Source organism: Cyprinodon variegatus, unplaced genomic scaffold (genome assembly GCF_000732505.1).
Source record: "Cyprinodon variegatus isolate N-32 unplaced genomic scaffold, C_variegatus-1.0 Scaffold305, whole genome shotgun sequence".
In the NCBI taxonomy this organism is placed as follows: Eukaryota; Metazoa; Chordata; class Actinopteri; order Cyprinodontiformes; family Cyprinodontidae; genus Cyprinodon; species Cyprinodon variegatus.
In genome coordinates, this window is record NW_015150758.1 from 814,350 (window position 1) to 841,590 (window position 27,241).

At 35.6% G+C, this 27,241-nt stretch overlaps 2 protein-coding genes across 3 annotated transcripts; one reads left to right on the forward strand and one right to left on the reverse strand.

Moving 5' to 3' along the window:
- Nucleotides 1-3,947: 3,947 nt before the first annotated feature.
- On the reverse strand, nt 3,948-26,533 carry rtfdc1 (replication termination factor 2 domain containing 1). The gene is made up of 9 exons (XM_015384143.1): nt 26,388-26,533; nt 26,019-26,113; nt 24,016-24,109; nt 23,762-23,901; nt 23,382-23,460; nt 10,445-10,555; nt 10,284-10,338; nt 5,713-5,787; nt 3,948-5,179 (listed from the first exon to the last, which is right to left on the reverse strand). Exons 1-9 carry the CDS (start codon nt 26,454-26,456, stop codon nt 4,983-4,985), a joined length of 915 nt encoding a protein of 304 aa, XP_015239629.1. The 5' UTR covers nt 26,457-26,533; the 3' UTR covers nt 3,948-4,982.
- gcnt7 (glucosaminyl (N-acetyl) transferase family member 7) lies at nt 10,632-20,666 on the forward strand. Of its 2 annotated transcripts, XM_015384142.1 has the most exons (6): nt 10,632-13,001; nt 15,727-15,955; nt 16,319-16,882; nt 16,973-17,060; nt 19,684-19,779; nt 19,919-20,666. In XM_015384142.1, the coding sequence occupies exons 2-6, from the start codon at nt 15,776-15,778 to the stop codon at nt 20,152-20,154; spliced, it is 1,164 nt and encodes a 387-aa protein (XP_015239628.1). In that variant the 5' UTR covers nt 10,632-13,001; nt 15,727-15,775; the 3' UTR covers nt 20,155-20,666. The 2 variants fall into 2 exon arrangements, with proteins under 2 accessions (XP_015239628.1, XP_015239627.1); XM_015384141.1 differs by having other exon boundaries at nt 10,634-13,001; nt 16,319-17,060.
- Nucleotides 26,534-27,241: the final 708 nt, after the last annotated feature.

The window sequence follows — 27,241 nt, forward strand, 5'->3', positions numbered from 1 at the left end:
TTATCTGGTGTGTTTCTTTCACAGTTTACTGTGCTGTGTCACAGTTTACTTTGTAAAAATGGGGGGAAAAGATGTCTACGCATAATTTTCCTTTCATTACCCCTTCCTGTTTATTGTCAAAAGCTAAAGACTCTTGAGTTTGCTTAGTGAACTGTTTTTATTTCTCTCCTAAAACCTTATCACTCCCCACCCAGATAAAAACATTCTCTGCCAGCGGCCCTCCCTGCTTCCTGCTGAGTGGGCTTTAGCAAAGTGCGCTGCTCCGGAAGTCTGCAACTTCAACCTGCTTCTATTTCTGCGCCACGTGTTCATTCTTCACTTTGAACAAACTCATTGGATGAGTGGTTCTTTTTAAAAAAAAACAAATAAATTTTATTTAACTTTACGATTTAAGACGAATTAACCGCATTAGTCATGGACTAATTAGTCATGTACTCCATGACATTAAACACGTCATGGAGTACAGCCAAGTAAAACCTCCCCTTCTAACTGTAAACTGAACCAATGGTATAATCCATTTTATGGGGGAGCTTCATATTGATCTGGAAATAATCGGTCACTAATTTAGGGAAAAATTACGTCACGATTTTTATTTTGTCTTTTGTTTTTTGTTTTAAGAGTATAGTATATACATGAAAAATGTCCTCACTTTGCAACAACGGGTCCTCACTCTGATGGTAAGACAGGTACACACATATACACACCCTCATAGACGCAGGCGCGCACATAGTGGAAAAAGAACAGGGTCGATTTATGCGTTATGTTTTAAGTGTAGGCTGATCATTGAAAATATTCCAAGAAAGATAACATATTAAACCAGATACAAATGGAATTATTGCGCATTAATTGCCAAGAAACAGAAGAAAATGAAGTGAATTACGTATACGCTCAATTGACATAACAAGGACTTTAATATATAAAATTTCTCCTGTCGATCGTTGAGAGCTGAATGTTTTCATGTAAGTTAAAGTCTTTTTTATTGTTTTCATAAAGGTGCTTCAACATGATCGGGGAAAAAAAAGTTGGTATAGAAGTGATAGGTTGTTATACACGTGTTAATGACGACAGAGACTCTTGTTTTACTTTCCTTTTTAAGATGTTCTCTTTCTCCTCTTTAATTGCAAACTTTAAAGTAATTTAATATAAGCAATAAATATATATTAGTTTATATATTTATTGTTTTTAAAAATGACTGATGCAGTAATAATATCATGTTTTGGGGTGGTTTTTATCTCAAAACAACGATTTAAACTTTGCTTTAACGGGTTTGGGTGGAGTGTACCCTCTTACAGTGGTAAAACCTCTCAACACCCACTGCCTTACATGTTTTAGGTTTTTTCCCTTCACAGACCTGACCTAAATACAAAGGTGAGTAGCAGGCTGCTACATGGTGTCTGCTAAGGAGGGGGTGCAATAATTTTATGCCGGTGTGCTGGGGTAGAGACTCATCTAGTGGTCTCCAACCCCGGTCCTTAAGATCTACTGTCCTGCAGGTTTTAGATGCATCCCTGCTCCAACACAGCTAAATCAAATGAATGGCTTTTTACCAAGACTTTACCAAAATTGATGGCATGCTGAAAAGCTAATTCAGTCCTTTGATTCAGCTATGTTGAAGCAGGGATACATCTAAAACCTGCAGGACAGTAGATTTTGAGGACTGGGGTAGGAGAACCCTGTTTATGAGGTCCCTGAGGGCCACTGTCCTGCAGGTTTTAGATGCATCCCTGCTCAAGTAGGACAGCTACTTTGGTGATGCCTGAACTAAACCATGAAAGACCATGGGTTCTTTAAGCACAGGCATCCCCAAAGTCGGTCCACGAGGCCTGCTGTCTTGCAGGTTTTAGACGCTTCCCTGCTTTAGTGCAGCTGATTATGATGACTGCAGTTGAGCAAAAGTCTGTTAATAAGCTTTCTATTAAAATCAGCTGTGCTGGAGCAGGGAAACCTCTAGTACCTGCAGGAAAGCGGCCCTCAAGGACCAACTTTGGGGATGCCTGCTAAGCAGTAGTTTTCAAACTGAACCTAGGGTGGCAGACAGATGAACGGTCAAAAGAGTAGTGAGTTGATTGTACCCTTGGACAAGATTTGATTTTTTTGAACGTATTTGTACAAGAAGAAAAAAGGTTTAGCATTATAAGGAAAAAAAACAAAACACACAAGCCACAGATGAGTGTATTTTATTCTCTTTCTAGAATTTGCGCTCCTCAATCCACACACCTGATGCACACCTGACTTATATGAATGATTAACAGACTTCTGCAGCACTTAATGGCTGCCAATGAGGTCATACAATCATTTGAATCAGGTGTGCTGTGATAGACATCTAAAACCTGCAGGGTGGTGTTCAGGATTAAAACCTAAATGATAGAAGATAACATCTTTCAGTCCAGCTGTTTTTCATAGGTTTGGTCCTTAAAAATGTATTAGAGCAATGGTTCTCAATCTCAGTCCTCAAGTACCACTTTCCTGCAAATTTTAGGTAGTTCATTGGTGTCAAACACCTGTCTAGCATGAAGGGATGATTAAAAGGCTTCTGCAGCCCTTCATAAGAACTGGTCACAGTTTTTTAAATGGAGCTCTTTTTAAGATGGGGAAACTTACTGGTTTTTGTAGTTGGTGTGGTAATGTAGAAACAATGGAACATGTTTTTATTAGTTGTAGAACATGTGTAAATCAAATAACATTGCTGAAAACAGAATAAGGTTTTAATGGGGAATTGAAATTTGAGAATGTGGTTGAAAAGTTGAATAGTATTGAGGGGAAGAAAATTTTTCGTAAAAAAAAAAAATACTGGGATCATTATGAGAATTTGAGGGATAGGTATTAGGACCCGATGAGCTGGCAGTAGTGCAACGATAATGGATGCAAGATGCTGTTAAAAGCTAAAGAAGACGCCTTGTATAAGTGTGCCCTGAATAAGGCACTGGATTCACTTCAATTCAGTTTATCTATATAGCGCCAAATCACAACACGTCATCTCAAGGCACTTTACAGGACCTGATTTGGATATTTGTCTGTAGAAATTACGTTAAAATAGCTTAAAAAAGCCATATCAATTGAAAGCATCTTTACCATTGTCAATCGACACGTTACTTCAAGTAGCCCTGTTTATATTTCACAGGTTTTTTTGCTAATGTTTGAAAAACTAGTTTATGAAATATCCATAGAATAGCTCTCAGAGGTTTACATAGAAAAAAATGAATCAAAACGTATCCATCGATGTATTAATCTCCAGCAACTGAACAAAAAATAAACGTATATTGCATGCTGGGGGGAGGGTTTAAAAAAGAGGCAATTACCTAGTTGTATAGTTTTACATGACTTGAAGATGCTACAGGTTTCACTGCTTAATGAATGCTGTTATTTTATTTTTTTCAATTCTTCTGTCTGGTTGATTTTAATAATCATTAGAATTAAAATCCTTCAAGTTTGCACACAAACTTTTACTGAAGTAAACTGCTTTTTTCATCATTGTTCAAGTCGGTCAAGTTTTAAGCAATCGAAGATGTTGAAATAATGCCCTTGCCTTACATTCAACTCAGTTTAAGAATCCGTCGTACCTTCCTTACACCCTTAGAGGGAAAGGCAACACTTTAAAATCACCTCATTTGCAGAGGTGGTTTTCGAAACCAGTGGCAGTCAAAATGTACATTCTCTTAAATGGGTTTGCCTCTAGACCACAAGCATTGGGGTTGCACTTGGATCAACCTACTGAAGATCAGTTCCTTTTAAATTAAATGATCTGAAATTAAAAGCTTGCTGGTATATGCATGTAGATAAATATTAGAGCTTTGGTAATTTACCTGGAGCTTTATCTAGTTTTCTTAAGTTGTCCTCTAAAATAAAAAAAAAATAAAAAAACACTAGTATTTTTGTTTAGAAACCTAGTGAAAAACAACCAGAACTCTATTAATAAAAAAATGGAAGTAAACATAATAAAGGTAACTTCTTCAGTAAGCATTTTATTTCTCTATCTGCGCAGTAACGGTACACAGAGCATGGGGAGATCATTGCAAAAACAAAAAGGAATCTTATTGAATAAAATAATATGGGGACATATGTTTCCAACATAAAGCCAGATAAATAGCAAAAGGGTAAAAAGTATATTTAATCGTGTAAAAATAAGACTGCCTTAAGAGCTGATGTAAATGTAAAACAGATGTTTACTTTTTATAAATAAAAATCCTACATAAACGTTAGGAAAAAAAATCTGATAAGAAAACAGCACGAAAACAGGGTTTAATATGAATTTAACATCATGTTGACAAAAATGATACAAATTTTTTGTATTCTGTTTAGCGCACCTAGGCTTCTTTCGGCACAATGGATAATTGTAATTACTTTAAACACCTGGAAGCACTAATAATTTCAACATTTTAATTAAAATGGAAAAATGCAAAAAAGAAAAAAAGAAACCAGGGAAAATGTTATTCCATTAAATACATTTTGAGAACATGGCTCATTATTGAGCTTAGATAAAACCAGTAACTGCAGAGACCCACATGAGGTACATTCCCAAGGTAGACCTTCAGGCCATATTCCATATAAATAATATAGCAGTATTTCTTATCAGGACTTTAAAACTTTATCCATTAAGAGATTCACAGAATGAACTGCACTTTGGACTTTAGGGGGCAGCAGAACTATTACATTAGACATTATAGAAGTCAATGATTCTCAAGTTACACAACACCCGAAGATAGAGAGGTGTGGATGAATACATGAGGGGATTGCGTTTGGACATCAGGTTACAAAACAAAGTCATGAAATGTTCAGAGAGAGGTTTACACATGTTCACAGCATGTAAACAAGGAGCTACTGGGAACTGAACAGGCAAACTGGGAATTGGTTTGCACACTGGTGACTTTATTAAAGCTCAACTAAGTAACAAGAGAGTGGTGTTTACCGAATGAAAAGATTAATATTTAATTGACCAAAATTAACAACCATAAACCCATGTTCTCTGGACTGAGCAATAGCTTCTAAAAGTGATAAGGTGTGTGTGTAACCCAGTTAGAGATCTGGTCTTTGGAGCGTTTAGCCGAGCTGTGTGTGGTGAAGAGGGATTTGAAAGCCTCAGACTTTTCCTCCATGTCTTGGATGGATCTCTTGGTGGCAGAAGTCAGGAGTAATTTAGAGCCTTTAGAGGAGCTGGAGGCACCGGAGGGTCCAGCCACATCTGGACGGGACGAGGAGAGAGGAAATAAAAGAGGAAGGAAATTAGAAATGATGGCAACAAAGATGGTTTAGTTCAGAAAAAGTATCATTATTTTTATTTTTTTTACTTTTTTAAGACGATACAGTTATTTTTATAGTGATTCAGTGTAATTGGAATAATTTATGAACGGGGACAAAATAGGCAAACTAAGATTAACCTATATCTCAAAAGAAGAAATTTACACCGAATCTGAAAAAGAAAAAAAAAAACATGTTTTATTTAGTTTTACAAATATATTTTCATAAATGTATTCAGGATTTTCAAATGATAATGTAGAGACAACCTGACTTCTCTTCATGATAGCCTCTGAGGAAGTATGAGCAAACAGAGCTACTTGTACATCTTAAACTGCTGTTAACCAGCAATATAAACCTGATGTTTCAAGATAGGGATATTTTTATAGTAGTCCTCAAAAAATTTTTCTTTTCTTAATAGCAGTTTAATTTAAACAGATACTCTGTCTGCATGTCCCTCCACTAGATGTGTTTATCCACCTGATTGGCTGCTTTCATCTCCATTTTGTTGTGATTTCCTCCCAGTTACATCCACTGCTGGAGACTGGGAAGCCTCTGTGGGTAGGAAAAAAAGAATCAAAACAGAGAAACCCATTGTGTCCAACAGGAAGTGAGCACGGTTACATCCTGTCTCTCAGCTGGAAGAGAGCAATGCCCAAAGACAAGTTTTAATGGGAGACGGCAATACAGATAAATGGTAGAAGCCCTCTGGTGAACAAAAAAAAAAGGACAACAGTTAAAATGTAAATCATCATATAGAAAAAAGAAGAGGAAGTCAATACTTGTATGACCATTTTACAACAATGCCGCTTTGCTCCCGTTACACCACAATTTCTCCATTGTGGGACAATTAAAGGATTTTCTGTTATATTCTAAGATCTCCTCACATGGAGACAAAAGTATAGATTGTGTTTTGCATTGTTGAAAAGTTTCGGTTCTGCAGTAAACCAAATTTTTTTTTTAACCAAGCTGTTAACAGGAACCAACAGTTGAAATGTAAATCGTCATAAAGAAAAGGGGAAAGAAAGTATTCTTCTCAACAGAGAAAGTCTAGACTTCTGTGACCATTTCACAACAATTCCGCTTTGCTCACGTTACACTGCAATTTCTCCATTGTGGGTCAATTAAAGGATTTTCTATTATATTCTAAGATCTCCACACATGGAGACAAAAGTATAGATTGCGTTTTGCACTGTTGAAAAGTTTCGGTTTTGCAGTAAACCACTGTTTTTTTAACCAATCTGTTAATAGGAAATCACATTAAGGATCTTGCAGTGCAGAGCATGACCTGCATCACAAGAAGCCCCTACTTCAGTTTGAATGATTTACATTTATTTTCTTCTAGTAAAAAAAATTGAATGTAAACAGAAATTTGGTCATAAACCCTTTTGACTTTCTAAATATATAACTGTCAGGACTTTTACTTTCACCGTGTGTGAGTCATATTTTAAGTAGAAATTTCATGCCAGCAGGTCTATGCTCTTGAAAGCTAGATAAGATAAAAACAACTTCCTGAAGTTAACTGAACTTAATGAACTTAAACAAGGCGGCAGGTGAGCAGGTGGTTGGAAAATTTCCCAAACTACTCATCTTCTGCTATTCTAATGCACAAACATCTCAAATGCTGAGGGAGCAGGCCCTAAAACGGGACAATTTCCAGTGTTTGGTGGTGGTTAGAATGAAAAGGCCTTGTTGATTTTAGAGGAGAGGGCAGATTGGTTCACATTTACCCTAAGGCAAAAACAGACACTCTGACTAATTTTAACAACCAATGTAAACAGAAGACAATGTATACAAGCCACCGCTGCAAATACCCAGGAAACCGAGACTACAAATCATAGAGGCCAAGTAAATAATTTACAAAAAAAAATAAAAGAAAAAAGCACTACATTGGCAAGTCTCAATCTTAACTGCAGCTTTGACGTATTCATCATACTGAGGGTTAATGTTTCAGGCTATTTTGTGGATGCATTATGGTGTAAGGGATATTTTCTAAAGATCATTTAGGCCCTTAGCATCACTAAAGCATGGCTTAAAAATCAAAACTTAGCAAAGTATTGCTGCTGCGTAATCTGATAGTTGCTCCTAGGAGGAGGAGCCATCAAGTCACCTGTGACTAATAAATATGACAATAAATAATCTGTACTCTGATGACAGAAAACAGTATTCAACCAGAAAGAGAGCCACAGGAATATAACAGGAGAGCTGCATCCTGGGTTTAGAGCCAAAAACGAAAATCAGAACGGACTGAGTGACCTGTAGCTACACAACAGATACTGTTTTAGATATCTTGTTAAATCAGTGTTACTAAAGGTGGTTCCACCTGGCAAAGGTTACCAAATAAAGTTTCCAGTGAGCTTAAACAACTGGTAGCTTTATCCCAAATGTAAAATATCCTCTCATACTAGAATGTTTACTCATATTTCACTCGATGAACATAAAGTTGTTTATAATATGTGACTGCTGTTGGCTTTATAATGGATATGGAGAGTGCTGATGTTCATCCAATGTAATTTCTAAGCTCCACGGCACCAAAATGGCTTCTTATTAAATCATAACCCGCAGTGTTGTACCTCAGCCCTGCACAAAGTGAACACAGACACAAATGATGCATCGGAAATAGAAAAGATAATGTCCGCGTTCATGTGTGCAGATTCAGAAAATCAGAATTCAGAGAAAAGGCTGATTATCTTAACATCTACAGATAGTGGAAGTGCTTATGTGGTTTTCAAAATGCTCTGCTAATCAGATGTCTGCCAGAATATTCAGTGACTGATCTTAAAACTGCATATAAAAAACTGCATTACTGAAAAATTATTTAAATTGGTAAACAAAAAACAGTAGTTACTTCTGTTTGATTAGTAATGGATTTTTCATAGATTTATCATCAAATTGTTCAAAAAGAGAACAACTTTAATAAGAACATAATGTTAAAGTTTGGAAAGATATTAATAGAAAGGGAATTAGTCTTATTTACCAAAACGTAAACGTAACTAAACTTCAATCAAGCTGGTCATGTTATTATCAAATGCATCTTTTTGTGGACAATAATACTTTGCCATCGATGCGATAAGCGATACAGCTGCCAGCCAACAAAACTATAAAGCTCCTTTAGAACCATAACTCTTCATTTATTGGGCTGTCGAAAAAACTTTATGGATTCCTAAAAGCCTCTCAAAATCATAATAGAAGTCATTAAATCATGTGGCCTCCATTATAAGCCAATAATAAAAGACAAAAGTCTGCAGGATTTTTTATACTATTTGTGTAAACAGAGTTTTTTTCCCCAGAAGTCTCCAGATTAAAATCCCCTTTTAGAACCAAAGGTGAGAGTAGATTCATAGAATAAAAGAAAAAAAAAAAAAAAAACACAGCATGTAAACAACAAAATAAATATTAAAAACATGCAGAGAAACTAAGAAAGTGAAAACCAAATGAATGAAAACAGTTTGTAAACATTGACATGAAATCAACAATATGTGGAAGAAGACAAGTTGGACAAATAAAACAAGATTAAGCGCTGTCCTCCACCTGAACAATAAATAATAAATAAAGCCATAGGAACCTAAAATGTGGAAAAACTGCCCCACCTTAGAGTGTGGAGAGCAGGAAAACCTCTGAAGGGAAACTTTAGGTGAAACAATAGTAAAGTGGGTGTAGCAGGATACCAATCATTCAACAGTTTCACATTTTGCTCTTTTTTTAATGACTTGTTTTTATCCTCACCCACATTAGAATGAAAATGATAAACTTACTGCCATATACATCCTGAGGTATAAAACCAGAAAGTAGCCAACATCTGTTTTGTACAGTTTTCAACTTCTAAAATCACAACGTGAAGTTAGAAACTCTGCTATATAATGATCAAGAAATAGCTGGTTAGTTATACTCAAGTAATTGTCTATTATGAATGAATGTGATTGTAATTTGTTTCCAGTACATATTCAGGGTCTTTTTTTGATCAGAGACATGCTTTTGATCTTAGAGGGTATAAAATATTCAGAAAAACAAAAGCAAGAATAAATGTAAAACAACATATTTCTTTTTTGGGGTTTATGTAATGAACAAACTAGATCAGGAGCAAAAAGACTGCACAATATTAATAAGGATTGAAAACATATTTAAGAATAATGTGGTTAAACATTATGAAAAATGTGAATGTAATTAATAGCAGTAAGATATTGGCTGTACTACCTTTTTTTCAAAATGCTTCTGCAGAATAATAATTTTTTTTAAAGGATATTTTGGTATGTATTATAAAATGTAGTCATCTTTTTTCTAGTCCAATCTAACTTGGTTTTGGACGGAGGGCTTTATAAGCTTATTGTTTCTGCCAATAAACCCTTTTCAGACTGTTTTTTTTTTTTATGTTACAAGGACCTATACTGTCATTCATTGTATACTTCAGTGTGTGTCCGAAATAAAGATGAGAAATGAGACACAGGAAGGAGCTTTCTTTTATATTTTTTTTTGTACACACTTCCTACTGAATGATTTACTGGAAAATTAGGAAACTGCATGTTCTAAGGGACATATCAAGTTATTAGCTGAAAAAATAAATGAGAATCAAGACATTTTGTGAGCACTGGCAATACTACGGTTCTAGTTATTGGTGCTGGAGCTACTGCATTAACTAGAGCAGTGTTTCTGAACCCGGGCTTCGGGACACACCTCCTGAGTTTTACATGTTTCCCTGCTCTAATACACCACATTTAAATAAAACAGGTAATGAACTGATTCATGTCAACCTAATAGGGAACCTTTAGGGCACTTGAATCCTTACAATATAGACTGTTTAGGATCAGAGTTGGGAAAAACTAGATTAGAGAAAAAAAAATATATATATTAAGTCATGTTGGGTGATTGCAATAAGCTATAAAATCCATTTGCTCAAAAAAAAAAAAAGACGTTGGTTAGGTGGTAGAAAGCACACAGCATTCAAAGCATTATCCAAATCAGGCAGAATACTTTATGGCTTTTTCCTCAGCTGTAATGTTTTGCTTAGACAAATTATTCGTCAATGTGACGTCCCACTTGGGTTTTAGACAAACCTTTGGATTCTGTTGGGGTCGACACAGTTTCCACCGCCTTGGACTTCTTTGATTTCTGAAAAAAAAAAAAGATGTGTTTTGACTACAAAAATATAAATCAAATTGCCTTTTGTGATCATGAAACATCAATGTATTTTCATAAATCTGCAAAATAGATTTACCTTGGGTTTTGCTTTTGCTCGCCTCTCCTCCATCTTCTCCCTCAGCTTCTGAACCTCCTCCTTTGTGCCATTAAGGACAACAATGTCTTCATCTTTAAAAGGATCCCCACACTGAAATTCACAGACAGAATTTAAAGAAAAATAAAATAGAAAAGGTAGATCGGGAAGTGATAGAAAATCCCTTCCCAATCCAATAGTAATGTTCCCATTTAAAGTACAAATAATAAATATAAGGCTATGAAAAAATCCTAGCAATTTTCATAAAGGGTGTTCTTAGCTGTACTTCAGAGCACTTACCTTGGCCTTCTGGTATACCACTGGCCCCATTTAGTTAAGTTTCATTTTTGCTTTAAAATGTATTTAGAATTAGTTAACCTAGTAAAAATAAATTGCATGTTTTTAACATCACTAGAGTTTTGAGTGTTACATAACTTTTATCATGGATTTTTCCATCTTTGTTTTATATTTGTCTCAATATGAAATAATGAAATATGAAATGTGTTGTTCTGTACATTTAATTCTGCATTTAAATAATTTTAGATCCTTAATAAATAGGTTATATACAGGTTATAACTGAACTGAGAGTAGATGTAACTTCATTTAACCATCTGGTTTTTATATGGCTCTTTACTTTGCACTGATCTGATAAAATTCTTGACTAATACATATTTGAACCACACTTAAACTTGTACACTTAATGATTTATCTTTGGGAATAATTGAGTGTGGAAGGTGTTCTTGAAGCTTAGCTTCCTCCAAAAACTCATTATCAGCTGTAAGTTGAGACTCCAGCTGGGCTGCACCAACACTACAATATTGTATTACTTTTAGTCAGAGAAATCAAAGAACATCAAACCTAAATCAGTCAATGGTGTCAATACCTTTTGGATTTACCCTACATACTGTCAGGGTTTGGTTGGGGTTTTGAGGACCCATAAGCAGAGATGAGGACACAGAGTTGAGCTCTTGTAGATTTATTCAAATAACTGACTTTTTGTGTATTAATGTTTTCTTTTTTCAGACAAACTTCATAAGGGCACATTTGATTTGTGTGTTGGTAAAAGAGGCATTTCTCTGGCGGGGTTAAATACGTTTTGGAAGCACATAGAACAAGCATATGTGGTCCTACTTTGTCTTGCAAAGTAATTGTTTGTTTAGCTTGAATAATGGAAATCTGTACTATAGTTTGTCAGTGGAAGTGATTGGCTAGAAGAGGAAAATAGTAAAATATGTGAGGCTATTCACTTGTTTGAAAGACACATTTGGTTTCCCCAATGAGACACTAGAGCAAAAGTAGGAAAAAAATAAATTAGCTGTTGATGTTCCATAAAATCTAATCAATTATTAAAACACTGCACAACCTCTGCATAGCATAAAGATGAACCAGAAAAAACCTCAGTTAGAAAGATGCTGAGTTTTGCTGCCATAAAAAACTGCCTGCAAAGGTGATTTCAGCTTAAACTGGGATCAAATACACTTTTAGAATATTTTCTCATGTTTACATTTTTTTAACAGCAACACGTGAGATTCAAAAGTATATAACTTTGTTTTCAAGCATTAAGTATCTATAAAAAACAATTTTTGTACAATAAAAATAGCACAAGTAAAACAACTCCCTTGTAATTAAAGGGAAATCCCACCCAAAGTTAAATATTAAAACGGGAACCAGGAACGGATCTACTGTGCGTCCATACCCCAGTGTGGGTGTGGACTCTGGCCATGTGCTCTTTTCAACACAAGAGGGATAATCTCAGAAGCTGACCAAGCAGCAAACAACCTCTGTGTGCGTTGCTTTGAAGTTAACTCTCCGGCTGCCTTTACCACAAAAGGCACAGAAAGCCAGCGAGCCAAGTACGTCAGCATCAGATAAACAAATGGGTCAAGTAGGAACCTGTCAGAGATGATCATCCGCAGGACAAAAAGGGGGGAAACTATTTACCAGAAAGGGAACTGTGTGGATGATAATGTACAGGAACCTCTAACGGAAAAGAAGCTGGATTTTCAAAAGACACAAAGAGCAAAAGATGAAGGGGAACATTTGAAAAGCGGTTTGAGGTAAAACTGTTGAAAAACGAAAGGAGGGAAAGACGAAAACAGCGAGTACAAGTGAGTAGGAAACTGTATGTGGGAGGAGTGTGGAAAAAAAAAAAACCCTGAAGGAGAGTCTATGGTGTGTGAGCCTGTTCCTGTGCGTCACGCATGTAATTTTGTGTCCCTGCTGGTAACCAGGCAGGGATGAACCTCGTCTCGCGGGGATACAAGGAGGAGCCATCTAATGAGTACAGCTAGAGAATAACACACTGCTGACTCTACCAGGGACCGGAGCTCGGAGGACTCAGTCCCTCCACCAGAACACAACAAAGCCATCTTTACAACCAAATATAGCTCTGAAGTGCTGCTGTACTTGTTAATGGAGCGAGTGGAGTGGACCTATGTGTAGATCCTAGTCAGGAAGCTATGAGGAGCATTAAAGCCTTGGAGTATCAGAGATTTGCTTGTATGTAAATCTTTATTTCTTCAGAAACAACAGATATCGCTGCCAGAACTACCAGCTGAAGGTAAATTACCCTGTTTTTGCATGTGACTTTACATACATGTGATTTTAAAGTGTTTGATCGACAGAATGGAAATTATTCAGGTAGAAGCATGGGGGATGTAGTAGGACTATACATTTGTAACAGAACTAGAAGTAAAGACTTAAATGTCCCTTAAAGATTTCGGCTGTTTTCGTATTTCTATGATATTTACATTTTTTAGAAGATGAAATTTAACTGTTCACCAAAATGTACTTTTTAAATGATTATTATGGCTTAAAATATGTCCAAAAGGACAGTGTGTGTGCGTATTTGTGGTTGGGAGTGTTGGGGAGCTAATAGCACCTGCTGTCAAGTCTTATATAAATGGTGACTAGTCACTCACGAGCCTGTTTTTTTATCTTGTCAAGGATCATCTGTCTCATGGCACAGAATCATTGTTGTTCTTAAGCTCGACTAGGAAACTCTTATAAAGAAAAAACATTCATGCCTTTTACAGGTGGACATGGAGTGCCCTGGATCACTGTACCGCTGCATAACCAAAGTCCACACAGTCTTTAGTCATTAACTGACAGCTGGACAATGTCCCTCAGGATTTAAAAACTAGGGCTTACTTGGCATGGATAATCTTTGTTTTAAAATAAATATTATCTTACGATTAGGTTTATTACTATGGTAATCTTTGTTGGATACAAAACCATATTCTATGAGTGAAAACCTTAAATATTCATGGTTATACACTTATACTAAATATTAACCTGCAGTTACAGATACATTCCACCCTGAATAATATTGTGTAATCACCGTAGGTTTTGACTCTGACACACATGAATATCTAAAGGATAACCGCTGCTCTTGAGGCTTTTTCTAGTTTACTTTGGTTGTTTGTTGTTTTCTTCTCAGTTTTGTTTTCTTTCGTCTTATAAAGGTATGGAAGCAGACTTCTAGGAGTTGCTGTATATCTTCTGTGTTGTCTATTGTTGCTGTTTTCTTTTATTGTCTCTCTTTTAATGCACTCTTTCCTGTCTCTCTCTCTCTCCTCTTAATTTTTAACCCCTCTTTCTTTCTCACCTCCATTTCCGTCTGTGTCCGTTGTGTACAATTTTAAACCCTAAATAATCTTCAATAAAGTAAAATATACAAGTATCAAGCAGAACCTTATGGCAACAGTCATAATGGTCTGCTTGTGAAAGCAAAGCTGTTGGGCTACCAGCTAGCTCTGGGAAATCGATTCCCAAAGCTACATTGGCAAAACAGGAAACAAAAAAAATACAAGAAAAAAGAAATCCTTAAGTGTGATAAAAGGGGAAAACAAGAAATCTGTCTGGAGACAAATATTTTATTTCACAGCACTGTACCTACTCTGTGAGCAAGAAAAAGCTACCAGGCATTTCTTTAACAAATAGCTGCTTTTTCATATAGCAGTTTCACAGAAGAACAGGGCCATTAGGGAGAAATACTTCACTAGAAGACTATAAATGTACATATTTCCTCAGCACAACCCTCCCCCCCTTACCAGGGGAATAGTGTCTCTTTTGTGCTGTATGGGAGTCACCAAAGCAGGCTTATTGATGTTAGATCAAGAATAATCTTCACAGACTTCAAATCTCTTTAGTTCTTCATCTAGAGATTCTATCAAGAGATTTTACACTATTTTTTAAATCAAACTTGTTAAGGCAAACTGCTTTGTCAAACAGCTGAGTATCCGCATTTAGCTATTTCCCTATTTCTGAGACAAAACTATTTTTACTCAATGTTTTTTTAAACGTGTCAGTAAAGAGACATAATTCCCATGAGATATTGCATTAAACAATAATAGCAAAATTTTATAAAATGATATGTCTGTCACATGTAAAAGCTTACAAGCTAAAGATTGTGTGAGACGATCATTGTGGCAATGGTTGAGTGATTCAGCTCCAAAGGAAATCATGAGGTTGTGTGAGATTGTGTGAGATAATCAGTGTAGCAATAGTTTAGTGATTTCACAACAGTTGGCCAAAGCCTCTACATACATTTCTCCAAAATTATATATAAAATAGTCTTAAAATATTACCAACACAGACTTCAGATAAAAACTGATGTTTTTTTTTCTTTTCTTGTTTTTCAAATCCATTAAATATTTTTCCAGCATCTGAAATTTTGCTCAACCTTCGAGATGAGCAAAACTGGTAGAGGAGTATAGGAGTAACAGACATTTAAAATTCAAGTGGATAGGATGTCTAGGAAAGCCCCATTTAATTTATTTCTTTCATGATAAATAAAATAAGTCAAATCTTATGCACCACATGCACCAATTAACTGGCTGGAGATTTTCTATAAGAAAATACCTATTTTTATATAATTATTGCACGTTCTTTATAGTTTAAGCTTCTTCTGCCCTCCAAGCAGGAGATCTTGTGGTTAAGAAGGCTTAAAGTTGCTTCTTCACGTCATCAGTTTTACTTTCCTTTACATGCAAGCACATGTTTGATTGATTTAACCTTTTTGTATTTGTTTTAACTTAGATTATAGGAAAAAAAATGTAACCTACTTCTGTAATAATATAGAACACAGGGCTATAACATCCTGAAAGAAGGACAAGTTAATAAAAAGTGAATGTTATATATATTATCTAGAGCTTATACTTTGTACCACAACTACCTACAAGTGGTTTCATCAATTAGACATAACCTACATGCTTAACCTCTTTTGATATCCCCCAAGGATTTGAGATCCATCTGGAAATAACCAATCTGGGTTTCTTTTACAGGAGCTTAAACTGTGGCGGTGCTGAAGTACAACAGTGAAACAAGGCTATTATGCGCCAGCTTGACGGCAGAAAATGTAGCTTCCTGTTTTGCCTGGGGATTGTGGTGTGTTCAATCATTTATGGGCTGATTAGAACTAAGCCCGTGGAAAAGCCTTCAAGCTCCAGACCTTTCCCCATTGAATGTAAACCTGTCCTCTCTGACATTGAGAAAGGAAACAAAAACTGTCAGGTAAGTGTTTCTTTAACTGATAAAAGTGCACAGCTGCTTTTAGATAAAATGTTATTTTTTTCCAGCAACCCTTCAGATCTTACAGCTATTGACATTTTAGCAGCTCTTTCCTACTTTGTTTACATCCAGTAGGCATTAAAATGCAGATAGTAAGATAAAGGCAATCAGACAATTAAATGATAAAGAAATGGAAATTAAATAAATAAAGAGTGAATACTGATCCACAGCAAGACAGACAGGTCAACATGTGAATCTGGGTGCACAATGTAAACAACTAGAATGCTTTAAAGATAAAACCTCCCCTCTTAGGAAGTACCCCTTCTCTAAGGCAGCAGCACTGATAAGCATTTTCTCTTTCCACAGATTGAGAATTATCTTCGCAGTGGTGGCCTGCTATGTTCAAACTTGACTACGGAACTACACTTTATCAACGCAACTCTAAGTCGTGAAGAAGAAAACTATCCATTAGCTTTCATTATCACAATCCACAAAGAGCTAGAGGTTTTTGTCCGCATGCTTAGAGCTATTTACATGCCACAAAATGTCTACTGCATACACGTGGATGCCAAAGCCCCAATGGAGTACCAGGAAGCCGTAGAAAAACTCGCCAGCTGCTTTGATAACGTGTTCCTTTCCAGTCGCAGAGAAAAAGTGACATATGCTGGATTTTCACGTTTGCAAGCGGATTTGAATTGCATGAAGGATCTCTCTACGTCTCCAATACCCTGGAGGAAAGTCATTAATTTGTGTGGACAGGATTTCCCAGTCATGAGTAATCTGGAACTAGTGCAGTACATGCAGAGCAAAGAATGGAGGGACAAGAACATGACGCCCGGGGTCAAACAGCCAGCCACCATGAGGCACAGAACGCGGTTCCAACACTGGGAGATTGTGGGGTCATATGTTGTCCCAAGGGTGCCAAGACATGTAAAAGCTCCGCCTCCTCACAAACTGCAAATTTATTTTGGCACAGCATACTATGCTCTCACAAGGGATTTTGTGGACTTTGTTTTGAAGGACCAAATTGCCAGGGACTTTCTTGAGTGGTCCAAAGACACATTCAGTCCGGACGAGCACTACTGGGTGACACTCAACCACATAAAAGGTAAACTGCTTGTTGAACTCTGAATAGTCAAATCAGAAAGGCCAAACTGGTATAAGAAATATGTCAGAGGAGAAATTATACGTATAGCTCATTCAACAAGTGGAGAACACTTAAACCTGCCCTTAAGGTCTTTGATTACTTTTATGTTCACACAATCTCAGTGATGCTTATTTATCCAACTTGGGTTTTTATCTTTACATTTTTAAAATACAAAATCTCGTTTTGACATTGCAGAGAAGCAATCCCCCAAAGTAATGTTTCCTGGAAATGAAATACTCCAGCGTCAATTATCAGATAATACAGCATCCCATACGAGAGAGGTTTAGCCATTAGTGCAAAACACTGCAAACAATTGTGGAGACAAGGGCATAAAATGGACTCTAAACAGACAGATATTGATTATGAAGTAGGACCATGTTAAAAACAAGCCCTTTGAAAAGAAAGGCTGCACACAACAGTTTTAATGTGATGTAACAGCACATAGCTAGAAATCTAACATCACATGGTTATTGACCTGCATAATTATTGCAGCTCTAAGCAAATGTTGGAGGCTAAACAGTAACATAAAACGGAAGTATTGTATTTACTTAAGAGGACACAGTGCACCACTCTGGGTTAAACAAAGAGAACTGATCAAATAAGCGTTATATATTTGGATTTCAAGTTTTGACAAAATTCAGAAACTCTGTAGAAAAACTAGTCTTGGGAGTGTCTCTAAGCTGAGTTTGAAGGGAGGACAGGTTGGTTTTCCCGTTAACTGATCCAAAAGAGGAACATTTGTGGGAGGTCCTACTTCCCTACATGTATTATACACACATTAGCACTAAAAGCCACATTTTTGGAGTCACAATCTTGAAGCATTTTTGACAGCCAGAAGTAACTTAGATGTATGCTAACGCAAAAAACACATTTAGAGAAAAAAAAGCAAGAGCAAAAACTGTACTAAGATATTCAACTGAGCTGTAATCTCTGTATAATTAAGAATTTGGATTTACGTTTTGTTAAAAAACTAGTTTCAGTAGATATTTGAAAAAATGTTTTACTTTTAACCTTATAAGCATTTAAGTTTAAATTATAAAGGAAAACATTCAAAATTCACATTGATTAATTAACATCAGGGCAACAAGGAAAAAAGGCCAAATAACCTTGTTCAGTTTCACAAAAATGTTTTTAAAAGTCAACTTCTTGATAAGGCAGTTTATAACTATAATATAACACACCTGATGTAATTCAATTGATCTGAAGCCAAGTGCAATCGCTGCATCAAGAATAACCCAGATAAGTTGAATTGCATTAGGTTACATAATGCTGCATATAAATCTTCAAATAATTTACTGGTTAATATATCCTATGGCTTCATATGTATTAGCTGTTACACATTAACAAATACAAACTGAAAAATTGACTACCAAAATGCTGAAAAATGTGGGTGCAGCACAAGTCAAATCATAAAAATGTATATGCTCTCACATAAAGGAAAAAAATCCCCAAGAAGATTTCTTTTAAGAATCCAAGTCCCTTTAAGAGTAAAGTTTTTTTTTTTCCTTCTGTCGTTCGTCTATCATTAATTTGTGAGCCAAATTGAAGATGGTTTTTTACAATTTTTCTCCAGCTTGGAGCAACTATATATGCAAAGATATTTTACTGATAATTACACTAACTTAAAAGATACCCCCCTGTCACGACTGACAAGCACTGTTAACAAAATATCAGCATACATATAAATGTGAAACAGTGAAACAGACACTGGAGTGGCATGAAGGTAACATAATAGAATTAAACAGAAAAGAAATCGATCTTTATCTAATTATATGTAAAAAACAAAAAACAAAGATACAATTATTGATAAAAAATATGAAAAACACAAAAGTTGAACTGGAAACTTAATGTTTAGACATGACAGTCAAAAGCCACTTAAATATGTTTTTAACCTCAATCTACAGCAAGTGAGGGTTTCAACACTTTAGCAATTTATTTTAGATTTGTGGAGCATAAAAACTAAATGCTGCTTCTTCTTGTTTGATTCTGGGAACACCAAGTAGATTAGAGCCAGAAGACCAAATCGGTCTGGAAGGTTGATCTACTAACAGCAAGTCTGTAATATATTTTGGATCTAAACCATTCAGTGATTTTAAAGTATTTTTAAGTTTATTCTTTGAGAGAATATAAGCTGGGGGAGGACTTTAACAATGGGGTGATGTGTTCCACTTTCATGTTTTTGGTGAGGATACAGGCAGCAGCTTTTTGAATCAGCTGCAGTTGTCTGTGATTTTTTTGTTTTTAATGCAGACCTGTAAAGCCACAGTTCCAGTAATCAACTCTACTTGAACACATGGAATTAGTTTTTCTAGGTCCTGCTGAGACCTTAGTCATTTAATCCTGACTTTATGTGCCTTTGAAATTTCAGGTCTGAGTCCATAACTACACCCAGATTTAAAACCCAGTCTGTGATTTCTAGCTGCATTGATTGTAGCTGTGTGCTCATTTCTAATGTGATTTTTGATTTGTATAAAATAAAAGCCATGATAGGAATGTTGATATTTACTTAGATGTGTAAACACAATACTAATTGTTTAAAAACAAACGATAATATTAACCATTCATGTTATCTGACTGCGTAAAGAAGCTCCAGGTAGTCGGATTAATGGAGGCTGGGAAGGATCCATCCGGGCAATCAAGTGGAGGGACCAAGAAGGGAAGAGTCATGATGGCTGCAAAGGTATTCCACGGTCAGGTTACATTGGTTAATCATTGGGTTTAGGCATTGACCCACAGCCTAGGTTGTAAGAGTTTTGCTAAGCTATGTAATCAGGAAAGAACTGTTCAGAATGTTTGAAATTTCTTTTTGTCTTTTAAAGGGCATTATGTACGAGACATCTGTGTCTATGGTACGGAAGACCTTCAGTGGATCATTGAGAAGAATGGCATGTTCGCCAACAAGTTCGAGAGTAATACATTTCCAGAAGCCCTTTATTGTCTGGAACATTGGCACAGGAACAAGGTTCTGAAGCAAGCGACTGTTCCCATAGATCCATCATGGCAGCTAAACTCAGAGATCCACTCCAGAACCTCACCTCTAAACAAGCTGTGTTAAAAAAAAAAAATTGTTGCTGATAGATCTAACTAAGAGGGCTGTTTACGTTGAAACTTAAATCCAGAGAGGGAGCATAATTGCACAATTAAATCTAGTTTGAATTTAGTTTTACAATGCATGTATGGCTTGAAAAGGGATATTTTAATATATTTATTTATTTTTTTGAATGTTAAATATTCTATAGGATGTAAAAAAAATAAAGACATTTTGTAAAACATTTCTACTGTTAGAATAAATTGTGTTCTGGATTATTTTCAAGGATCATGATAACATTTGCTTTTGATGAGATACAGTATGTATTGGAAGAAATGTACAAGCCAAACAGCTACAGGTCTTACTGCCACAGGCCATGAGCAAGTTGTGGCCTGTGGGTGATTTAAAGAAATTTCACATGAGTTTATTAAAAATAAAGAAAATAGTATCTTAAAATTACAAAAGATACACACTAAGTTTTAAGTTTCAGGGAAACTGCATGCAGGTTCATCTGTTCCTTTACTACCCCCTAGTGGCCAGACATTTTAAATTTCTTAGAACTGAGATCAACAAGTATTGTTGTCATGTACCTGGTACAACGAAAATATCATTGGAATATCTTTGACGGAAAAGTACTTCTGTGTTAGTAATCAGCCTTTCATAATATTTCTGTATAAGCGTCACCTTTGCTATATCCGTAATTAGCTGTGTACTGTAGCTGTTAAATTCTTTCTTGTGACTTTGTTACAGACATAAGTATAACTGCCACATATTTAAGCTAAGGGACAGGAGGTTCATGCATTTTCATTCAATTGCCGTTTATTTTAAATGACAAAACATGTTCACTCCAGTTGGTTTTTCATGTTTACAAAAAAGATTAAACCAATTTGAACACTTGAGGTCTTTGTGTTTGTTATACGTCTAAAACAGGTAGGCGAAACTGTGTGAGGAAAATAAAATAAAAAGGATGAAGTGCATTACTTTTATATAATGTCACAGCTTACTTCTAAAATATCATTTTCTTACATGACAGATTTCAAGTTCAATTACTTTGTCATTGATATGAGGGAAAACATCATATTTAAAATTAGAAAAATAAAACTTAAATAAAGATTTTGCAAGTCAGATGTCAAAATAATATTTTTGTTAAAAAGAAGGCATGATGTGCCATTTTTAATATAATTTCACATCAGAATTTACTAGGTAAAATATCCAGTTTCTTTGAATGATATTTGGGTTTTATATTTCGACCTGTGATTAAATACAGTAACTTGATCACATTGGAAAGGTGAAAGGTCATTCTAACAGGTGTTGCACACGGATTTAGTTCAATAATTTAAAATCTGGGACTTATTCCATCAATTTTGTTCGGGTAAAGGAGGGACATTAAGCAGAACCTTTTCAGCTGTTTGAAACAAGCAAAACCAAACGCTCACCTACCGAACTTTGGTTTTACAAATGCAGCGTTAACAAATGAAATAACAGCAGACACCATGTGGAACCACTACAACTGGAGACAGTACGCTCTTATTCCTCTTTAAAAGATAAAATCATGTATTCAGACAAAACAGTTGCAGCAGCTACAGGTATGAATTCTAGCGTGTTTGTGTATTTAGAAATACTGCAGAAATTCAGCTTTCAGATGTGACTATTTACTGTGTTCCCTTAACAATTAGCAGAGTAGCCCAGATTCTTATCACAAGGGGCTGTGCATGAGTGAGGCTGCTCCAGGAAACATGGAAATCTTGATATGCCAAACAGTCGATGCAGTTATAATGAAATAATAAAAAGAAAAATCTGAGACTAACTAAAATACTCTGATTTCCTTTTTGAGGGAGTGGTTCCATTTAAAAGAAACATCTTACAGAGTTTGCACAAAACACATGTCCAAATGTTTCAGTGTGGGCTTTTCTATTATCTGTTCAGTTCTAAAATTTTGGAATTTTACTTCTCCAATTACAGTATAAAAAAGGTTAGACAACTAAAAAAAAAAGAGGTTAGACAACTTACTTTCCCAAATTTTAGAACAAGCAGTAACACTTTCATTCAAGGAAAAAAAAGGGAAGGCTAAAGATAAACTCTACCCAGCAAGTCCATGCCATCATCCTTATCATCCTGGGCCGCAAGCCCTAACTAAGTCCCAACATGGGCAGTGCTTCTGCAAATTCAAAGCAGCATTTTATTTACACTTAATTCAATTGTTTTTAAATCAATCAACCTCAAAAAATTCTAGAAACAATATTCCACCCAGTCAATGTTATTATTTTTTTGGATTGCTGCAAATTTATCAAAAATAAAAAAAAATCTAAGCTTAAACTGAGTCCACCTGTTGTAAATTCAGTTGTAAAGCTGGCAGCGTACATTAGAGCAATAATACCAAGCATGAAGTTAGTCCAGAGCGCTCCAGACCTTGGACTTAGACAACGACCCAAACATCTTAAAACAAGTGGTTTCAAAACAACTCTGTGAATTTCCTGAAGTGACTAAGCCAGGGTCCAGACTTAAATATCTGGAGAAATCCTAAAAAATGACTGTGTATAAATTTGTCCCATCCAGCCTGACAAGGCCTGAGATGGGCTCTGTCCCTATCAGCACCAATGCTGGTTACACTGAAATGTATCAACATTACTCAGAAATAAGGCAGATGCTGATGGTTTGGAATGTAAGAGCTATAAACATCGCCTTGAAAAAGAATAAAACATCAAAAAAAAAAAATGGAGTGGCCTTAATTAGCAAAGAAACAACAAAAAAACGAAAGACGATAAAGGTGTCACATCGAATAAATAAAACAAGGTCCATTTATCTACTGATGAACCCCTCTTTCTGTCAAACATTTGGTCTCATATTTTAAATGTTACAGGTATACACAGTATACTGTCAATAATTACTTTAAGGTTCCCAGATAATGTAATTACACAATACGCTCAAATCCTCACCTCTCCATCCCCAACCCTGGCAGTTGGTATGCTGCATATAATTTTCACATATTTACAATGCAGACAAACATCTATAAATTGGACTCACTTGTTCAAAGGCTTTTGTTGCAGATGCAATGCAGTTCGTTAATCTACAAATTTGCACAGCCAAATCATACTAACACAAGGCTCTCTCTTTTCACAACTTCTAGATATTTAAACTCACTCAAAATGTTTTTTTCTTTTAAATATAGCAGTTGCTAACTTTAACATTCAATAAATTAACTGAAGCATCAGACAAACAGGAAACAGACAAAAAAAAAAAGGAAAATTGCCTACCTTATGGCAGATTTCGGTCTTAACCTCCTTAAGAGCCCTGTCTGAGAACACACAGCCACAGCTCTGTAGGAAACAGAACCTAAAACAAACATACACAAAAAAAAATGTTTAAGTTCTGGAGTATTATATATTCCTCATGTTTGGGTTGTTAAATATGACACTTTTATCACTTGTCTCTGGGATTCCCCTAGAAATATTCCCAAGAATGTGCTGCTTATAGCTTAGGTAAGCAAATAAATGTAAAATAACTCAGAATACACTTTGCAGTACTGGGCATTAAACTTCTTGCTTTTCAGTGTTAAATAGATCTGCAAGGAAAAAATGCCTTAAAGAGCCTGCTGTGAACCTATTTTTAAGGCACTGAAAATAAAATTGTTTACCTGTGTTTTCCATTCATCTCCAACCCAACAACAGGGCAGATAAACATGCCGCAGTAGATGTCCTCGTATCTGTCTCCTTTAGCATTTCTCCTCTCTCCTTCCCACTCAGGGTTATCAGTCAAGTTGAGTTCCTTTATATCCTGAAAGAACAAAAGTGTTTTGTGAAATAAAACACACATTAGACAAATGAGTCATATGTGCTCAAGTCTTGTCAAAACATCAACATGGCTAGTTTTACTATACAATAAATATACCTTGATCCCACGGATGTGAGTAACTGCCTCAGCATTTGGTCTCTCAGCAGATTTATCCAGGAGATATTCAATTATTGCGTCTTTGTTATAAAGTCTGAAACACAACATGAAAGCTTTTTTTATTACTCAAAGACAAAGAAGTAAATGTTTTGTCTTACTGTGACTAGAAAACCAACGGATGTGAACATAATAAAAAAACTCAGCATGTTATCAACCAGGGCTGTCAACTCTCACCCACTGGATGCGAGACTCACGCATCCCAGTGTCTTCACACGCTCACACTCCAAATATCCAATTTGTCATGCTAAAAAATGACAGACATTAAAACTCAACTCCATTCCACAATCCAGTCCAACCTTACTGCTAACACACAAGGACATGCCAGGTTCCTTCTCAGTCCGTATTTTTACACTAGCCAACCTATTCACTGTTCCTACAGCATCATTTTAATTTTTATCTTATATTGACTCAGATAATTCACTTTTGATGAAGATTTTAAGCAATCTAACACTTGAGTAAATATGAATAAAATATACAGCAGCTAGCTTAAATTATCAATGTGGAGATTGAGTGTAGGATACAGGGACCAGACCTCCCAGATTTCGGTTGACAGTCCACATATTGGACCACCTGTCCCCAGGTAAAGCTGTTCCCCCGAAATGTCCCTGATTTTACAGTTTTATGAATGAGAGAGAAAATGTTATTGTTATTAAGGTAGAACAGAAAGGTAGCACAGAAACAGCTGTTAGGATCACATCAAACCGACCTCAAATTGTTTGTTTTCTCTACATCTACTGCTTTTTTTTTGGTAAGCTTTACTCCTTGTTTGCTCTAGTTAAGCCACATGATTTAGTCCCAGTTTTACTGACAAATTAAATAGTTATTGCTCAGTCTGGTTGAATAATCTCCCATCTAAAATTAGGACTAATTAAATAAACACAAATATCTTGATTTTAAAGTTTTCAGTATGCCTCACAAACCGATAACAGGTCCACAAAAAAAAAAGAACTATTGCATTTTAGTTTTCAAAAGATCATCCACCTAAGAAAAGGCCTAACACATAAGACACAGAGGGGATGTGCGGACAAACTCAGCTCTCCAGGATTGATAGAAGAGGAACCAGAGGGATGTTCTTGTTTTACTATTTGTATTCTTATATTGGTCATTTGAATATGTTTCCAACACATTTTCCAAAATGAAAGAGCCAGGGAAGTGCTTTCTTGTGTCATGGTGAGGTTTTATAGAATCTACAGCCTCCTAGAAGGTCTAAATTGTTTGGCTGATTTGTCAATTGTAAAAAAAAAAAAAAGAAAAAGAAGTTGGAATTTTTTTATCCTTAGCCTATTACCAAACATACAGAGTGTAGCTTGCATTGGATTCAATTGCACTGATTCCTGTATTAGTACCAATAATCCAGAAAAACAAATTAGTTCCCCATTATTTATTTTACTTGAACTGCATAGAATAATTAATAAAGAAAATTGTGAAATTCTTAGTTTATAGTACATTTAACATGCAAGTATTCTAATAGGGCCAATACTTGTTTACTTCAATTATCTGATAATCACCAGAATGTAATGTAAAAATCCCTTTATTGTCACACAATGGGGAAATTCACTCTCTGCATTTAACCCATCACTTTGGGGAGCAGTGGGCTGCCATTGTGCGGCACCCGGGGAGCAATGTGGGGTTAAGGGATTTGCTCAGGAACCCAGAGAGGAGGCTGTGGGGATCGAACCACTCTAACCACTAGGCCAAATCTCAGAGTATATACAATATTGTATATTGTGTGAAATTTTTCCACATAATATAAAAAAGCCACTTTGTTTCAGTTAGATCCTCTGAAAACCTTCTGCCTAAAGCTGCACCTATCCTCATCTAACCTTGACATGAGTCCAAATTATTTCAAAATCTCACTCCAGGTTTGGTGAAAAGTTGGTAGCCCTGTATTAACATGTTTTTGTGTGTGTGTGTGTGTGTTGATAGCGTTAAGCATATCTTACCTGCCCAGCTCACACGCAACGATGGGACGCCTGAGTTTCTCTTGGCTCAAGGCACAGTACTTCCACTTTGCAGCAAGTTCAGCATTCTTGTCAACCTGAGATAACAATAGAAAGGCAATACGTACATATTACCTAGCTTTATTATTAATTCACTGAAAAATTCTCCATTTGTAAAATATAATTCTCTAATTACCCTGCTTCTGTGAATAGTTATGTGTCTATATGAAATTACGTGCCCATATGAAGTTACTTTGGAACTGTAAGCTTATGTTTAGCTATTAGCATTAGCAAACCAATGACTAGCTTCGACAACGAGTTACCACCGTGTTTTACAGACATAAGAAAAAAGAAATAAACATGTGAACAAACCTTCTCGACTTTCTTTGGCCCTTTCACCAACTCATGTCTTTTCGGAATCGTACCACCATCACACCCCATCTTGAAAATTGGACTTTTAGTAAAGCTAAAGCAGTTAGCTAATGCAGACGGAGCTGTGCCTGATGTCCGGAAGTGATCTGGTTGTAAACAAACAAGGACAAAACCTCAAAGCTCGCGAGAGGTAAGAATCAATAAATAGCGCCCTCTGCTGGTACTAAATGCACATATTTGTGAAAAAAAAATCTCAGAATTAATTGTATTTTCGATCACTTTTTTTTTTTTGCTTTGAATTAATATAAATTTTCAAACGTTCAGTTTTAAAAGAAAATTCTTCATCTCAACTCAATTTGAAAAATTTAATAATTTAAAAAATAACATAATTTTAATAACAAAAATCTAGTAGTTTTAATACACCTATTTTATCAAATTTCAATTTTTTTAGATTATGTTTTTTTTTGCATAAAGCAAATACATTTTTATTTGATCAACATTAAAAAACAATCACTCTCTAAAAAATAAATAAAAATATCCTTTAAACCACAAAATATTAAAGATAGCATTTTCATAAGGTCAGAATCAAAAACAATTTTACAACAATCAATCAGCACAGCAGAAAAGCAGAAATGGGTACTTTTGAAAATCAACCTCTTGCTCCCTCAGTATTCACACACAAACACACACACACATACACACAGACTTGTTTCTCTATCTGAGATTAATAAACTCCTATATTATATTGTCTTATTTTATCTTATCTAAATAGGTAAAAATGTGTAAACAAGTCACAGACAGACAGACAGACAGACAGACAGACAGACAGACAGACAGACAGACAGACAGACAGA

Excerpts from the sequence above, each read along its gene's own strand:
- gcnt7 (XM_015384141.1), top strand. The coding sequence starts at position 15,776 with ATGCGCCAGCTTGACGGCAGAAAATGTAGCTTCCTGTTTTGCCTGGGG. Across the intron at positions 17,061-19,683 it reads GACACTCAACCACATAAAAG|AAGCTCCAGGTAGTCGGATT; the intron begins GTAAACTGCTTG and ends GACTGCGTAAAG. Across the intron at positions 19,780-19,918 it reads GAGTCATGATGGCTGCAAAG|GGCATTATGTACGAGACATC; the intron begins GTATTCCACGGT and ends TGTCTTTTAAAG.
- rtfdc1 (XM_015384143.1), bottom strand. The coding sequence starts at position 26,456 with ATGGGGTGTGATGGTGGTACGATTCCGAAAAGACATGAGTTGGTGAAA. Across the intron at positions 23,902-24,015 it reads CTCACATCCGTGGGATCAAG|GATATAAAGGAACTCAACTT; the intron begins GTATATTTATTG and ends TTGTTCTTTCAG. Across the intron at positions 5,788-10,283 it reads GACCCCAACAGAATCCAAAG|AGGCTTCCCAGTCTCCAGCA; the intron begins GTTTGTCTAAAA and ends TCCTACCCACAG.